Source organism: Apostichopus japonicus, chromosome 20 (genome assembly GCF_037975245.1).
Source record: "Apostichopus japonicus isolate 1M-3 chromosome 20, ASM3797524v1, whole genome shotgun sequence".
Lineage (NCBI taxonomy): Eukaryota > Metazoa > Echinodermata > Holothuroidea > Aspidochirotida > Stichopodidae > Apostichopus > Apostichopus japonicus.
In genome coordinates, this window is record NC_092580.1 from 25524998 (window position 1) to 25542840 (window position 17843).

At 35.6% G+C, this 17843-nt stretch overlaps 2 protein-coding genes across 12 annotated transcripts in view; both read left to right on the plus strand.

Moving 5' to 3' along the window:
* LOC139961279 (uncharacterized) overlaps positions 1–17843 on the plus strand; it is a 70232-nt gene that overhangs the window by 24068 nt on the left and 28321 nt on the right. For 4 of the 7 annotated variants that reach the window (XM_071960375.1, XM_071960378.1, XM_071960377.1 and 1 more), the window contains 6 exons: positions 160–213; positions 1374–1427; positions 1585–1626; positions 1858–1881; positions 2248–2287; positions 2747–3162. In XM_071960375.1, the coding sequence (XP_071816476.1) occupies positions 160–213; positions 1374–1427; positions 1585–1626; positions 1858–1881; positions 2248–2274 (201 nt within the window). In that variant the 3' untranslated portion in view covers positions 2275–2287; positions 2747–3162. Of the gene's footprint in view, positions 1–159; positions 214–1373; positions 1428–1584; positions 1627–1857; positions 1882–2247; positions 2288–2746; positions 3163–17843 lie in introns of those variants that run through there. The other 3 variants (XM_071960380.1, XM_071960381.1, XM_071960376.1) reach the window with 2 other exon arrangements.
* LOC139961280 (uncharacterized) overlaps positions 12812–17843 on the plus strand; it is a 32860-nt gene continuing 27828 nt past the window's right edge. For all 5 annotated transcript variants that reach the window (XM_071960382.1, XM_071960384.1, XM_071960383.1 and 2 more), the window contains exons 1-3: positions 12812–12937; positions 13140–13244; positions 17032–17340. In XM_071960382.1, the coding sequence (XP_071816483.1) occupies positions 13166–13244; positions 17032–17340 (388 nt within the window). In that variant the 5' untranslated portion in view covers positions 12812–12937; positions 13140–13165. The remainder of the gene's footprint in view (positions 12938–13139; positions 13245–17031; positions 17341–17843) is intronic.

The window sequence follows — 17843 nt, forward strand, 5'->3', positions numbered from 1 at the left end:
ACTTTCTTCAAAGAGATATTGACCTTGGTAAAAGTCCCATGCTTAACAATATTGCTGAAGTTTTTTGCACCTTTCGGTATATACCATACACTCACAGAATTGGTTTCTCGAAAAAATGTAAACATGTAATGTCAAAGTGTTGTACATTGTATTTGGCAGCTGGATAAAGAATTTTACTTGACGTTCACAATGTCCCTGCTGAAAGAAGGTTTGGTAAGCTATATCTATTCATGTTGTGAAGTGATCAAGTCAGGGAACGAAATGTTTCACAAAGCTAACAGTCATGGTAAACAATCATCTATTTTATTCAGAGAGATATTGACCGAGGTTATAGTCGAATGCTTAACAACATTGCTGAAAGTAGTCATACATCACCCAAACACCAATTAGGATCACTTCACAGTTGAAATTACACCTTTGCTATATTATTCATTTAATCTTATTAACTTTAAATGGCAACAACTTTTCTCATTGGTGTATCCCATGTATGGAGTTAGAGAATATTGCAAACACTTCGGCAAGGAAACAATTATTTAAATTGAGATTTAGATTAATGACCTTCGGTTTACAGGCTTATACATATTTTTTTAACTAAACACTTATTTATAGGTTAGGTTAAACATGCCATGCTATTCTGTTTCAAACTGCAATATTACACGTTTAAGTTTTTGTTATTTGTGGGTTACAAAAAGTTGAAGGCAATCGAATATCTGGTATTACACGAAGAATTATTTAATATGTTATGAAGGGAAAAGTTCTAACAATGTGTTTCTTTATTTGAATGAAAGAGAGAGCATAAACAGAAAAATAATTGTTTGACGCTCTGGATAAGCATGATCACATTACTAATTAAATACTATACGAACATTTATTTCACTATGTATATGTCACACGCGAATCAATCAATCAATCAGAAGACCTTTATATAGCGCCAATATTAACAAAAGAATATGTATTTCTTGCAGGTAAAATGCAATTGCTTAGGATTATTCATATGCTTTGAATCAAAGGGGTACCACATCATTCCCCTCTGTCAACACTGTGCGCGGCAGAAATATATTACTGTCCGACTGTTGCTGTTATCGAAAATTTGATACAAGGATATGTGTTCAAAAACTTTTAAGAACACAGTTAAAGTTTTATTTTTAAGTCAGAAAAAATTCGACATTTTCAGTTAGAAATTTCAGGCAAGGCGCCAAAATTCATACACAATTGGAGAAACACTCCTATTTGAGTTTGATATAAATACCTTTGCTGATCCTTTCACTTTCACAACGAAAAGTAAAAATATCCGCAAAATTGAATTATGTTTTATCTCAGCTCCACAATGTAGAATGTAACATACTCCTCATCTTTCTTATTGCACACTTTAGATAGACGAATCGACAGCGTTACCGATCATACAATCTGTAATTGAAAAATATAAGGTAAGGAGGAACGAAAAACTATATCTATTTTGACGGATGACATTTGTTTGACCCCTGAATCATATGCATTCATGTATGCATGTGGTAGGTAATTTTTAGAACGATTTGAGATATCAAGCAAACGTCATATTGCATCTTTCTTTTTATTGACCTTCAGATAACCAAGAAAGATATGGCAAATACCAAAGATGTCGTAGACGTAAGTACTCACACTTTTTGCGTGTCATTTATTTTTGTCATTCCAAACTTTACAATTAAGAATCCCATGCAGCATAGCCTCTATTGCCAAATAACTTATAATGAACAGCGATCCTTACTAGAGTTGCCTGCTCAATTCAGCTGCAGATAAGAGACTCACTACAAATGAATGAAGTAATTGTAACAAGAACAAAAATAATGACTAACTTTGTTTTGTGTTTCTCTCTTACAGAAGAAACTTTATAAGAAACTGCAGGTTAGTAATTGAAATGTTATAAACATGGTTTAATATCACACTGACGAATTTTGAGAAAGAGATTTCATATAATTAGTTTAAATTTGCAATCAAGTATGGTTTCGCTATAATTGCAAGAAAATCCTTGATCTATTTGTTAATATAAGCGTCCTACATTTGTCCAATGTAGCCAAGCAATTTGACATATTTACACAATTCAGAGAGTTAATTGGGTCCATTTTCAATAGTAAAACTGCTATGCATTTGTCACAAATTGTTCAAAAGTCACATTAAATAAATTGATATGATAGACAATTGTTCTTTATATTGTAAGAAATATCTAAACTAATTCTAATAATTCTTCTAAATAATTCTTTTTTCCTCCAGTTTCACTCTGATAAAGGTGACAAGTAGATCTTAAAATCAAGTAAGTCTACCTGCCTCTTTTCGTGTTCTTCTTTTTGTTCAGTATTTTATAAAGCATCGAGATATTACAGCATTATAACTATGACCGACAGCTAGTACTCATCAATTCTAACCGCAAATCAAACATGCTCAACAATAGCATCTTAATAATAATGTAGTGCTGTGCAATGCAAGCACTGACTATACTGGACTTACACAATTTCCCTTAACAAAGTTGTAAATATTCATTAGTAGTATGATACTTAAGACCAAAACATTGATTTAAAAAGTTAGTCGAATGAAACATAAATAAACTGGAAATGAGTGATGGCCAGACAACACTTGCTATGCAAACACAATTCGATCATAAAACTTGACCATACCACCAACTCTGGTGATCATCATATATCGCCTAAAGGTTTAACGTAATATTAATATTTTGAAATAAATATAAAATTATTTCTCTTTTTCATAACAATAGCTAATGGACCCAACTTTGCTTGCGAAAAAGGTACAGGTCGATGAATTGGATACGGTAGCGGATGATGCCGTCAGGATCTGTATCGCAACGATTTATCATTTCCTCTGAGTAACTATTTCTAGTATTCAGCTTCTGCAAATACGAAGATGATGTTTGCGTGCAGAATTGTGTATATTTTCTGTATTCACTCAACAATATGATCAATACTGAATACTAAACTTTAATAATTGTACAGTAACTGTAATTCTTTAATCATCTCCGTTTTTCACAGACTCAGATCTTTAAGTTTTTAAGTATTATAGTATGTCGTGATATATTTCATTTTTAAAAATAAGGTTTTAAAGGATAATAGATGATAAAACGAGCTTCCATGAACTCCAAAGTGACTATTATTTCCTTGGAAATCCAGACAAAAAGACCATCCTCCCTGGATTTTGAATGACAGTATGGTGGGAACAAAAACAGCGAACATTATTAGTATATCAGTTGCCAGTTGGAGGCGACAAGGTCATCTCTTAATTTCTCCTATATGTTGTGCTTATGTATGCTAATGTTATTTGGTTGGACAATTGAAAAATATGGTTTCAAAACACACTGTTGGCTCTAGAAAGTTTAATCAGTGTAAATTGCCTACAATCACTCGTTATTAATTGTTATTTGTCGCCATTCTCACTCAATGCAACGTTAATGAAAGAAGAAGTGGTATTGCCTATACGTACTTTGTTCATAAGTTATCCTATGTTAGCTATCAATGTTATTAACCATTGGATAAAAAAGCATAAGCAGCATACTTAAAGTTGCAGGTGTGTAATAATTTAGTGAAACACGATCTGCTGTTTAAAATTTGCAAATTTGAAACGACCTGGATGTATGCAGGCCACTTACAACCTGCGCTTACCGCAACGCTTTTTTATATTGCTTTTTTTATACACCACCGTTGGCAATTTAAATATTTTTCGGTTTTTCCTTTGTTATCAAAGTTCAAGTGTTAATAATCTCCTCATATGCATGCAGTTTATCAATTATTCTATTTTAGTATTCTATGTTCCTATCGTTTGTAATGCAACAAATAAGAAGTCGTTTGTTTTAGGAATGATTAAAGTATTATATATGAGCTACGCTCATAAAACATGTTCTACTGGCTGGTCGGTATTCAATTATCATATACTTAGTTAGACTTGTAATATAACATCCAAATATATTCAAAAACATTTATTTGGTAACATTTGATGCAGTGAGATAAATCTCATGCAATGAAATCAAAGTTCAAGTGTTAATATTTTCCCTATTGGCATGCAGTCTATCAACTATTCTATTTTAGTATTCGTGTTCCTATCCTAAAATAGTACAGACACTAATTTCATAACGCTCGTTCGTTGACCTACAACGGTATGATAATAAAATGCATTCATTGTTGCACATTCATGTTTCCAAAACTGCTTCTTCTAAATGTAATTGAAACTTTGTAAAAGAAGCAATCTCATAAATTTCTAAATATATTCATAGACAGTGACCGCTCTGATTATAAAATATGGTTTATATAAACCCATTTTTGCTCAGTATTCATAAGATACTCCATGGATCATTGTACTTCCAACAGGAGTTATATATGTAATGCCTTCCATCGTTCCAAGTTCATCTTTAGTAAAAAAGAATCTCAAAGTTTAACATACGAGATTACGATGTATATACAGTGTTCGACTTATGGCCCAAAAATTGCATAGCAACAAATTTCGACAATTGCTATACAATATTTTTGTTGCATAGCAGTTCCCCAATATTGAATAGCAGTTTTGAAATTACCACAAAACGGACCAATGTTGGCGATCAATTTATTAACTAGAAAATGTTTGTTTATTATTATTATTTATACTAGTGTTGCTACGATAATCGTTTTCAATATCGGTAGCGGCCGATATTTGCAATATCGGCAGCATATCGGTATCGGTAAAATTTTGCCTAATTGCCGATAACAGCAAACCGATATTGAACTTTTCTTTTTAACAGCAGAGCTACCTCTACTTATTTATACTTGCAATGATTTGTTAATCTGCCCAAGACGATCTATTTCTTTAGCGTCAGTTAAACTCAGATTCATTTTCGATTAATATCCATGGAAACCTGACTCTCCGTAACATCTAAAAACACGTCTACGGCGCGCGAATATAACCAATGACCCTCGTGAACCTTGGCCTACACACAGCATTAGTGCAGCATATATACACTGTACTAACCATTCATTTCCTCAAAGGCCTCCGTGAAAACCTTGAACGTGATGCATACAGTAACTGCACAGTTCAGCAGTGTTGGAAAACCTTGTTCAATTTCCAGCGAACACACTGCCGATTTCCCGCCGGTGTTCGCCTGCCTAGCACGCGTAACGTGCGAGCATAAAGGCGTGGTGTCCAGGGGCCCGTCTTAGGGCTATGGTGGGGTCATGGGGTAGAACCCCTCGTGGGGATCCTGGGGGCGAAAGCCCCCGAAAATTGTTGTCATTTTTTGCGATGTCTGGCGATGAAAAAATTCGCAGTTGAGGATGCAAAATACTGACAACTTTTTTAATTTAAATTGTCACGAAACTGATAAAAATTTTAAAATGACAAGTTAAAGTAGCTATATTATGTTATAAAATGAAAAGAGATTTAATCTTTCTTTCAATCTTTAAAAAGTGCAACTTACAAAACTTCCGATATTATGAAACAAACAACGTTCAGCAAAGCCCCGTTTCTAGACTGCCTAACAATGAATAGCGTGCACTATGCGTACATTTTTACAACTGCAGTGTTTAACCCTGTACCCAACTACTGTACCACGGTACATGTGCTGCGAATTTGCCCAGGTACCTTCCCAACAACTGTGAGCTCATCCCCTGTGTAACACCTGTTTGTTAACATTTTTTGGCACGTTGCCAGGGAACCTTTTAGTTACGTGAGATCCATAACCGCCGAGGTGGTTAGGCTATTTGCTTTACACTTAACTATGGTAGGATATTATTTTTTCAGGTTTTTTTTTTCGCTATACGGTCAAGTGAATAAGTTGTACATTGAGTATAAACTCAATAAATTATAACTTCTACATTGTGATCGACAGTTCGTAAGTTAAGGTTTGAGTGTTTGCTCCCAAATCTGACTAGGAATTTGTATCGCACAAATCGGCACAATGTGCGATGCTGATTTGGAAACGTCTCGCAAGTTTGTCGTTTTGGATCGCATTTTGCGATGCGATACCGGAAAAATCGAACACTGTGTATATATCAGTATTACTCCAATAAACATGCTGTGATGAAGTCTAATGCACACAAAAGTTCTTCAACAAGCACTCCTCGTGTTACATACATGCACTTGTTATGCTTATACATTCATAATCTCAACTGTATACCATTTCTTGATAACTATACCATGCATCACTCGTTTTGACTTCCGTTTCCCTGGTAAAAAATTTTCATAGTTGACCTAATCAACACGTTTTTTTGTGTTATGAGGGCCCTGCCATTTTTAATCCAATTTTGAAGGACCTTCTGGTAAGATGACTAATACTTGTTCCCCTGGAATAAATTCTCGCTCAGTTGCCTGCATTTTCATTTTCTTTTGGTTTTGTTTCGTATTTTTATATGCCTTTTCCATTAGCTCTGGTAAGCGTTTAAGCATACGTAATGAACTTGATAGCACAGCACTTGAAGAACAATTCAACGAGAGCCAGCTATCATTTAAAATGCTATGTGGCCCTCTCATCTGTCTGCCGTATGACAGCTCAAACGATAATCCCGGAAAAAACGATAATTCACGATCATTATCGATGATAAGTTAACATTTACTAACCATATTTCAAAGGCCTTAACTAAATGATAATATGTATTGTTTCCACAGAAATCAATGTTAACGCCCCCCCCCCCCCAGTGTTCCTATGGAAACACGTAAAAAGTTCTACAACAAATACACCCTCCCGCATATTATCTATGCAGTCCCATATTGGTATCACTTTATACATGATAAAGACAAGAAGAGAATCAATAATTTCCTTAATTTTCCATAATGTCCAAATATATCTTGCTTAGACTATAATGTTCTTGAAATAGGTTAATGTTACCGCCAAAAATTACTTTATTAGACTCACCGAAAATATATTTACCTGTAAAGATCACCCACTACTTCGTGAATTGTCTGCTCTGAGTCTTCATTTATACAGCTGGACATTTAATTCTTAATGGACTTTTAAATCCTTTATTATCTTTTGAAGTATTTTAATATTCATAACTTTCTTCTTTTAATCCGTCTCTGTTCTAATCACTTTAATTAAGTATTTGTTTTTCATATGTTCATATTATTGAACATATAACTTATACTGGAATAAAGAAAAATAAATTGAAATTGACTAGCGTTAATTAACTTATCTACATTCCGCTATCAACCATAAAACAAAAATAGGCGATTTTTCGCTACAGAATCTCCGTTATATTCTTCGCTTAAAAAACGTGATAGAGTAAAAGGGCGTCAAATTACCTGTTTGATACACGTTGCATACATCACATACATTCACGCAAAGTACCTATTTCGAACGAAAAAATGTTTATCAAGCAAGAATATAGGAATTTAAATAATAGACTAATAGGACCTTTGGTCTAGGTAGATACATGTTTAACCATATTGTGGCGTGTATCAGATTGCCTGAGGTAAAAATGACAAAACTGCATTTTGTTATGCGCATTTTAAAATCACCTAAAGTCTAGCAGAAAATAAGAGAGAAAAAGGAGAAAAAGAGGGAGTAAAGATAAACGCCAAGACCTCGGGAAGAGAAAGAGGAACAGTTATAATAACAGCGCCGATAGCTATTATATACACAGGGTAGCCGGTGACGAATCGAGGATTACGGAGGGGCGTGCGCCTCACCCTACCCTTACACCGACAACTCCATTTTTGACGTTCCATTTTTCCTCTCTCACTAATGTATCTATATATATACTATATATGGTCTATCATAACGCGTGTGTGTATGGACGCCTTAAACAATTGTACAATTGTGCTATGGAACCAACTGTGGTTGGTCTTGAACTCAACCGAGTCGTCGGGGAACATGACGCATGACGCCCCCCCCCCCTACCCCCCTGAGCAAATTTTCTTTATGATATCGCTAGTAATTTCAAAATAGACAATGATTAGATGCAACTTACAAGGCATGGGAAGTGTCATTTCCAGCGATCTGGGAGTCATTTTCGGCCAAAATTTTCTTGTACGCTTCGCGCCAACTCATGGTGGCGCTACGCTTAGATAGTTTGCCTACAGGCTTCGCCCCTCCCTTGGCAAATTACTCGCTACACGCCTGTTCGAATTTGTAAAGCAAAGAGCAGATATCACATCATATCATTGAGCATGAAAATGCATGCTCCAGGATGAACAGCCTCGAAACTGTCTATGTGTGTAGTCAAAGGCGTAGGAGCCCAATTGGATTTGGGGGCTGTAACGACTTGCCCGAAAAATGTAACCAACATTTTTCGCGCGCTCCGCGCGTCCAACATGTTAACGTCAATATCATAAAAGCAAACATCGGTCATTACATCGATCGCATGGCATCGTGTACCGTAAGGTCCCTGAAAGTTGCGCAGTATACCATGGGATGCTAGTGTAAACAACGAAATGTCTTATGTAGCTGGAGAAAGAGCATACAGGTCCAATTATGTCAACACTCTCTCTTTTACAGTAGTAATAACGAATTAGTCGGCCAAGCTTAGAACTTTATTTGCAGCCCCCGCCCCGCCTCCTACGCCTATGTGTGTAGTGTTCGGTTTCGAAATATCTGATATCGGAAATATCTCGTATTTTTCATTTCCTTCAACGAAGTTTTATAATAGCCGTTATAAGAGGTTTTAATATTTCTACACCAATAAATTAACTGTGTCTGAATTTTCGAAAATTTCCTGACCAACATTCTTCATCATACTTCCTTCTACTAGTGCAATTTTGACCTGTCTGTTAGAGGTTGAAGGAGGTTTTTCTATATTGGTTGTCCATACATTGAATTTTGTGTAACATTATGGGTCTGTTTTGAAGTGATTTTATTCACGAGAAATGTGAATTTTCAAATTCTGAACAAATAATGGGCTTAAAACCTTGAACAGTGGGGCTTTCGGATATTGCGGGCCGTGACGTAGAATCACCTACAAAAGCAATGAGGTCGAACATGATGTGTGACTGGCGACAATCTTCAAAAAGGTTATGGATGGGAAAAAAAAACTATTGGGAACTACTTGGTTCTCAGACAAAATGTACATCTGGTTAGTCATTTTCAAGCCCGAGAAGTGCCATTTCCGGTGATCTGGTGGGTATCAAAACAAGTGCCATTTCCGGTGATCTGGTGGGTATCAAAACCAGAATTTTTTTTTTTACGCTTCGCGCCAACCGATGGTGGCGCTCCGCTTAGATAGTAATTCGCGCTCCCCGGGTTAGAAAATCCTGGATACGCCCCTGATACACTAAGGCAAACATATAAACCAGGCATCACTATTAATGTCATACCATGTCATGACATTTTGTGTTGTACCGTGACGAAATTGAAGCAATATATTACTTTGATATGTTACTTGTACAAAAACGTACAACTTCTGCATTAATCAAAGGGCATATTCATTTATTTTGGCCATTTTCATATATTTTTGCCGTCTTTATCTATCGGTTTATGTAAGTTGAGACGCGATCTACATCTTCCCAATGTACACAAGAATGTGAATTATTTACACAATACATATGTTTTTGGGTTTTTAACTTGTTTAGAACGAAATGTATCTCAAGTGTTGTCCAAGAGTTACATTAAAGAAGCATAAATCGATGGGTTTCTTAACTGCAAAAGATATCTTGAGGTTATTTAAATTAGTTATAACTATTGCAAGGTTAATACTTCCTGTTGTTTTCAGTTTCACTCTGATAAATAGTAGGAAATAAAAGTAGGAACATTTCAAACTTTTTATTCCTGGTTAGCCGCATAAAGACTTAAATCAAACATACAGCTCAACATTGATTTATTTCTGATCAATCACTGACAAATGCTAGTGGTACAACAATTCAGTTGGAAGCGTGTTAATATATCAGGATTGGTTAGTGATATGAAGTTTATTACCAATACATTAAAAGTTAATTGACGAAAATAGGAATATACTGGGAATATTTGATAGCCGACATTACGTATGCAAATATAAAAAAAATCGATAAATCGATAAGAAAGCTTCCATTAACGTTGATCTTACCCCAACTCAGGGCATCATAATATATGGCCATAGTCATTTAATATTTGTGCTCATGAAGAATAGGGATCCATTGAGCTCGAGAAGAAGGGAATTTTCATTTCGGTACAACTTTGGATTGTTGGATTAGATACAGCTGTGGACTATATCGTTAGAGCCTGTATCACAATGGTTTATCATTCACTCATCGTAACTCTTCTTTGGTAAATATAGGAATAAGCCAAATGTCACTGCAACGTTAATCAGATACTGCAAGTACGAGGAAGGTTTCTGCATGCTGGCTTGTATAGTCAAACTGTGATCACTCCGAAATATGCTTATCATGAGAAGCATATATTAGAAAGTATCATTAAATGATCCAGTTTACATTTTATTAACTTCCACATATAGATCAAGCTTAAATGGATTGTATTTTAAAGATACGTGTTGATCTTTACCACCTACATGTTGAAACGTGAAAAGCCATAAATGTAATACAATTTCATTGATTTTAGCTTGATGGAGTGACTATAGTTACACAATTTTAATAATCATACACTAACTGCATCATCTCTATTAAACAGGATGAAATATTTCCTTTTTTTAAATATTTACATACAAGGAGCGCAATTTTATTCGTAGTTTCCTGTTGCTCAATAAACAGATGGTACCAATACTTTATCCTCAGGATGACATGAACGCAAGTTGCCACAAATTACAACAACAACGTGAGACGTTCAAGAACTATTGAATCGAATTGCAACGATAAACAGTTCTGAAGAATGAAATTACTCTTAAAATCCCCATTTCTTTAATCAATTTTCTTCTTTCCAATCTATAACCAGATGATGGGATGTTTTCTGACGTCGATCTCAGCACTCGATTTAGCGTGTTTGTGCTTTCATATAACATTTCTTTATTAAAATTGCCTGTATTACTGCTGAATTAACATAAGCTTATTTTCTGTATATAATATTTTGTTCCATGTACTTAGCTAAATTGTCAGTTTCAACCGTTCAGTTTTCAGACAACAAAGTTTTCTTTAAATGAAAATGGTAAGCTACTGGAACTAGTTTTTTTTTTCAGGACGATTCGAATATCATGCGATACATTCTAATCCTATATGTTAAAAACGATGCCGGTCAGTATGACTTCTTATGAAGGCTGAAAATATGTCACCATAAAGTATTTCCCTTTGCAGTCCCTGAGAGATTCAACATATTGCATCGAAAAAATTGTTAGAAGCGGTTTGAGAACTGTACGGTAAATTGGACGTGGTCCAGTTCTTACGTCTGACAGTCATGATTTTATCAAATTTCCATGATTTGGTGACATTTCGAATACATTAATCATTAGAAGTTTCCTTAAATGTGTATTGTATAATTATTTCTATTCCCTTTACTTGACTTAATAAAGTATGTGTAACCCGCTAACTGTCAGAAGGGACATAATAGAAAGTGTACAGCTTACTATAAAGTGAAATATGCGGGTATTGAAACACGTGTCAGCTGCTTGGAAAATCTAACAGTGCAGAAAAGGACTATTGACGAACGACACGCTCAGAACTGCATCACATTCCCAACAAAGGTAGGAGGAGTTTGTTTTTGCTATAAATGTATTAAAATCCTACTCTCCGGGTCAAATTATTATAACCCAGGGCCTCTTTCAACATACTAACCTGGAACCTTGGCCCAATCCAACGTATGTCCCCGCCCAGTGCACCACCTAATCTGGAATCCCAAAGGAAGATATTTGTGTTTACTAAATGTATAAAAACTACGTAATTCTGATTCATAATAAAATAGGTTTCGGGTTGTCAATTTTTTCTGCTCTTGTAGAAAATCTTGTAGAAAATTTTTCAACCTTGCATCACACTTACATCCACAGCGTCACATTGCTCTCACTAATTTTCTATTTATTCATGCCAACATACAGCCTTAAATTGGGCGGTAGTTTAGCTAATAAGCTCACATAAGAGAAAGTAAGTTCAAAGGCTGCCATGCATAATAGTTAATGTTCCTGAGTCGCAAGTATCGGGAGATCACTTATGGTGGGGTCACCGGGGTTACCGAAAGTCCAAATTTAAGGAAAGGGTAAACAACTGTCTCTCTGTGCGTGTTTGCGTGTGTTTGCGTGTGCGTGTGTTTTCGGATCCCAATTGCTTTGTTCATTGCTCGATTCCTAACAAAGCCTTCACGATAGCATTCTTCTGAGGATGTGATGATTCTTTGTTGAAGTACTCAGTTTAGATGTAAAACAAGTGCAACATCGCGAAAGTATGTCATCATCTCAAAACTTGTGTCAAGCACTTCACCTATACTACTTATCCGATATTCTTCTCAATTCGTTACTTTCATATTGGCATTTCTTTATGTGAAAATATCAAAGTAAACCACTCAAAACTCGTTTTCTTTTTGTTTACTTTTCCATAGGTCTACGCAAATTGAACTTTCGTAATCATTTCTAACGAATCACAACTGCAGTAACCAAAAATGTTGAAAAGTGTTGAATGCATTGTTACAATAATAACGTTTCACATTCAGGAGTACATGCAGTGCTCTATAATACGTGCTGAGCAATAGTCATGATGTATAGTACAGCAACTCTCCATATTTTGACGTGTTTCATGTCCTTACAACATTATTGCGAAACCGATGCCTTTCAAATTCTGCACCAAGTATGAATTATCTTCTGACATGCTCAAGTAGAATACTTGGGCTGTCACGAAATATATTTTGTTTACAATACAAAATACATATTTGCTTAGTTCCTACCGCAAATGGTATGTTTCGATTATAGGCAGGTACTTTTGGCTGGAGTGTGTAAAAATATAGCAGTTTGCTTACATTAGAACTGACACTTATACCTGTGGGTATATGCTACCGTGGAACAGCAAGCCCAGTACATACATTTACAACGAAGCTTATGTATGGAAAATACGTTACAGTTGAATCTCGTACTGATGTTATGAAAACACGCAGGTAAGATAACATTCCCATTATATGAAGACAACAATGGTCTCGTTTGGTGGTTTTAATCTCCGTTATATTTATGATGATGATTCGCATATATTTAAATTAACGTAGCTGTTATTTATACCAAACAGGTTTCAATAATGCAGTTGATCTTCACTGTTTACTTGCAATCTTACACAGTGGTTTTCTTTATTCGATAATTCTGCAGGTCCTAGTTGGTTAACTAGTTGGTTCATGCCGTGTGGAACTATGGCTGTCACAGAATGGTATATGTCTTATTTCTTACTGTGTCTACTCCTTACATCGGTTACAGGTTAGTTCAATTTCGGTACTTCAACTACGTGCCGTAATCAATAATTAGATCCAAAAAATATATCAATGTCTCAATTTATGAAAAACTAAGATAATAAGATTGCCATAATATTTAGAATAAAATTGATCACATTTTCAATATTGATCAATAAACACTGTTGTTACTTGCTCTAAACTTCCAAACACTTATCTGACCACTCAACAATCTAATTCACTGCCTACGGTGTTCTATCTTCTGAAAGACGAACATTTTGTCTAAAGTGAATGTTCACGGTAAGAACAGCAAGTTGCCGCATCTAAAGTTATTTTGTTCCGCCATGATAAATACTGCTACATTAGCAATCTCTATTGTAATGGATTCGAGAAATTACTGTAGTAATGAAACTTAAAGTTGACGCCTAGTGGTAAAATGTGTTTAGACATCAGGGTCACCTTGGTTTTGGAAATGGTGATATACTTTTCTAACTAACTCTGTGATAACGCCACTGCCCAGTGTGTAAAATAAAGGCATATGTTGTTTACTCTATTATATTTTAAAGAACATATGACCTTCAACGATCGCACATAATGCCATTAAAAAATGAGAGCGCAATGGTTTCATTAATATCAGATTTTTATAAACATGTTTAAAAGTTTGCTAGATATCGTAAGTTAAGGACAAAGTCTCTTTCGAATCCATTCGATATACCTAGTCAGTAAAGGACTATTAATATATTTGCCAGTAGCAACTTTAGTGTATTTAGAATATTACATATTTATTATAAGCACGTAGAGTATCTACTGCATTTGCACGACAGGATGTATGACGTACAACGCTTTGATACAACGAAATTGTCAGACGACCGGAAGGCGAAGCCTAGCATTATTGGTACTACCACCACAGACATGAATGCATAGAAGCCATATCGTACCAGCTGACACCAAACGCTTTGCAGCTCTATGAAATTCGCTCGCGCCATTTTAGTACACCTGAAACAATGACTCGCTAAGGGTGCTTACGTTATAGTTATACTAGGTAAAATGAATTACAACGTAGATAACTTACGGATATTTAGCCGCTGCTTAGACAGTTGTTCTTATTTTTTGAAACAAAAATATCAATGTTATAATTCTTACGTTAGACCCTTAATTAGATACATAGGGCACAATGCCCAGCCGTCTATATCGTTTACCTAGATCATTTTTATTAGAACGAAATGTGTGTGAGACGGCTTACAGAATAGTTTGGGACCCTGGTGAGCATGTACTCCGAGTTGGAGTGGCTCCAATAACTAAATGTGAGCCATAATACTGATGTGTTGTTACTTGTGAATGTTTCGTCACATGATGGCTGGACATATTAAGGGGATGGGAGAACAAAGTGGAGGTGGGAGGGGGGGGGGGTATGGGCTCCAGCCTGGCTACCGGATTGCTGAGGAAGGCTTAATATTCAAATGGAACCATATAGCCACTTTACACATATGCGAAGTAAATGATAACAAATTGATATACACTGCAAAGTCATTGTGGTAAAACATTTTCTGTAGCAGTTTTTAACTAAAATTGTATTTCACAGTAATGAAACATTCAAGATTCTAATGTTGCGGTGTATAAGTTGATGAGGCATGTGCTTGGAAAATAGGTCAAAACCCACTTACTGCACATCTACAAAACGATTTTGGATAGAACTTCCCAAAATATATTTCTCTGCACTTTCTGGCTATATTCAATCAATGGGCGTATCAGAATATCCAAGTGGACACAAGTATAAACATAATTGAAAAAAGTCAAGATTGAGAAACAATAGGCCTAGATAACCTCTCTAACAATATCAAACTCATCCCCCTGCCCCCGCCCCCCCCCCCCTCCACCATAAATGAAATGGTTATATACTCTATTTTAATGATAATATTTTAAATGTCGCTTAACGATGATTAACGTGCTGTTTCTAATTTGTTACCATGTCCATGCCATTACTGAAGAATATTTAAGTTACAAGGCATCAACTTAGATGTATGCCTACAAACGTGTATTGCATGTGTCTACACGGTACATTGTTGTCTACTTACAATAACTTTCTACTGTAATATTATGTTGCTTCGTTTTGCAATTAATCTCTAAGTTTTCGCCGATGTCTGCGGTGGTGCATAGTGACTCAAATGTGCATACATGTCTTGAATTACAATTTATCACTTTATAACCTCAAAAAATGCATACATATTACCATTTGTCATTTGTTTGGAAGGTACAAGAACTCCGACGTGTTGCAAGCGACAAGCCGGGATTGGTTTCTATTTATTAATTTTTGTGGTAACGACGTTAAATAACCATGGTGAATACTATCGGTAGGAGTCACAGAAATTAATACATAGAAGCCACTTCGGGCTTGTAGCTTGCAGCAAATTAAAGATCAACAGCTCATACAAAGCAGCGTCAATCTACACTTCTCGTTTACGTAGAGACTTCACGTTAGGCGATGAGGTGCCCAATTAATTTTCCAGGTTTTAAGAAAGTCTTAAAATAAAACAAATGCTCAGAAGTTTGAGACAATTTCTGTAAAGCCGTCTCCCCTACATTTCGGTCTAATCAAATCAGCATGATGAGCGATAGAGACGCTTTGGCTTTGTGTTATATGTATTAAGTAAAGGCCTAACGTAAGATTGTACAACATTTAGAAACATGAGAGATTTATTTTTTAAAAAGTAAGAACAACTGTGAAAGCAGCTGCTAAATACCCGTGAGTCTTAATTCATTTCAAATTCAACGATAAGATTAGGATTCGTCGAAACACCAAACCTCCAAATAGCTGCAAAGAGTATTGTTGTAGGCAGGTGCGATATGGCTGATATGTATTAACTTCTATGTCACTAACTAGTCTAGCCTAAGAAGGCCAGCCGTTCGATGTTGACAATAAAACCCAAATGGCTAGAGCACAGCGTCAAATCATTACAGTAGAAATTGTACTTGCTTATAATACATATGACAAAATCCACTACTGTTAATACTGCAATTTTTTTAATAGTTTGAACAGTTTCTACTGCACTGACTATAGGTAAATTGGTTATCAAAACTAACATGTGGGCGAATTAGGCTTACAATGTTTACTACCGTACATATAACGGGAAATAAACAGGACATTCAAATGTGAAATCGAATTATCCTGAATGCTATATGGATTTAAAATTTCCCAGCGTGATAATGTTAGACATTTTCATGATACTAATCCAACAACGACTGGCTGAGCCTTAAGGAGTTCCAGAGGATTCCGAATATTCCCATAAAATATTGCGTCTTGCTGAGAGTCAGGTGTTGATAACAATTAATTGCTCCCGTTGACTTACATACTAACGTCGTCACTTTCCAAGGCCGCTAGACCATATATAGAATTTTTCAACTGACATGTCCTATCCACCATGTGATAACTGATAACTTGGGTTATCACAGCACATTCATGTTTTGCCACCATGACTGTTTATGTTTCGAGCTAGAAGAGCTCAAAGGTGAGCATAGTGCTCCCCCCCCCCCAACCCATCTGTCAGCTCTCGCTGCGGAGTCTTCTTGTTTCGTCGAAGTTTTTGTAAAGTGCCTTAAATATCCTTCAATCCTTCAGATTTTTAGACCATCAGTAGTATATTTCATCCTCTTCAACATCCAAGCACGGCAAACAATCACGATGACTCAAACAATGCCAAACATTACTACATTTGATCACCATAAGACCATTTCCCGACTATTCAACCTTTAAAGCGGACTTGTATTATCCTAATTGCGATACCTTTACATTCAGCGTTTCCTTTCTCGTACTACAGCGAATCCTGAAGAGGTCTGCATTGGAAATGAATATGTAGCCTACAACCAAAAGGCAATCATCTCGTGTGATTACACAAGATCGTTTTATACCGTGAGATGGTTCCTAGAGGGAAATGAAAAGCCACTTCTGAGAATAGACGATACGCGGAAAAGTGGTTCTGGTTTCGCTTCAGGAGAGTATGACATCCAAATGGATGGCTCGATGGTAATTGAAAGAGCCACGTTGGAACACGAAGGAAGTTATACCATGACTGTACTCGGGAAAGATGGATCATTAACCACTGGTAGAATCAACATACATGTTGTGGGTAAATGTGCTGTCAGCTGCAATATATATACATATATATATATATATGTATATATATATATATACAAACATATACGTATACATATATATAAATAAATATATATATATGTGTGTGTCTATGTATGTACATAATAAATATGTCAGGTATATTGTTTAAGTAACTTGTTGCTTAAAACAACACCCAAGTCAACAGTTTTGCTCTATATGCATATTTGACTACACACTTTAGTAAACTGAGTACAGGAAATCAAATAAAATATCATACCATGAAAATATTCTGACTGCTTATTACTTAATCTATCACTTTAATCTAGGAATATCAAATAAAAAATGATGCAAAAAAGAAAGATTAACTTGGAAGGTTTGGAAAGTGAATTAATAAAGATATGGCAATTATAAGTTATGGCACATGAAAAAGCTATGTGACACAATTGCGTTTTAATGGTTAAATTGCTATAATATCATAGACTTTCAATTTAGGGATACTCAGTTTTATGCAAATAT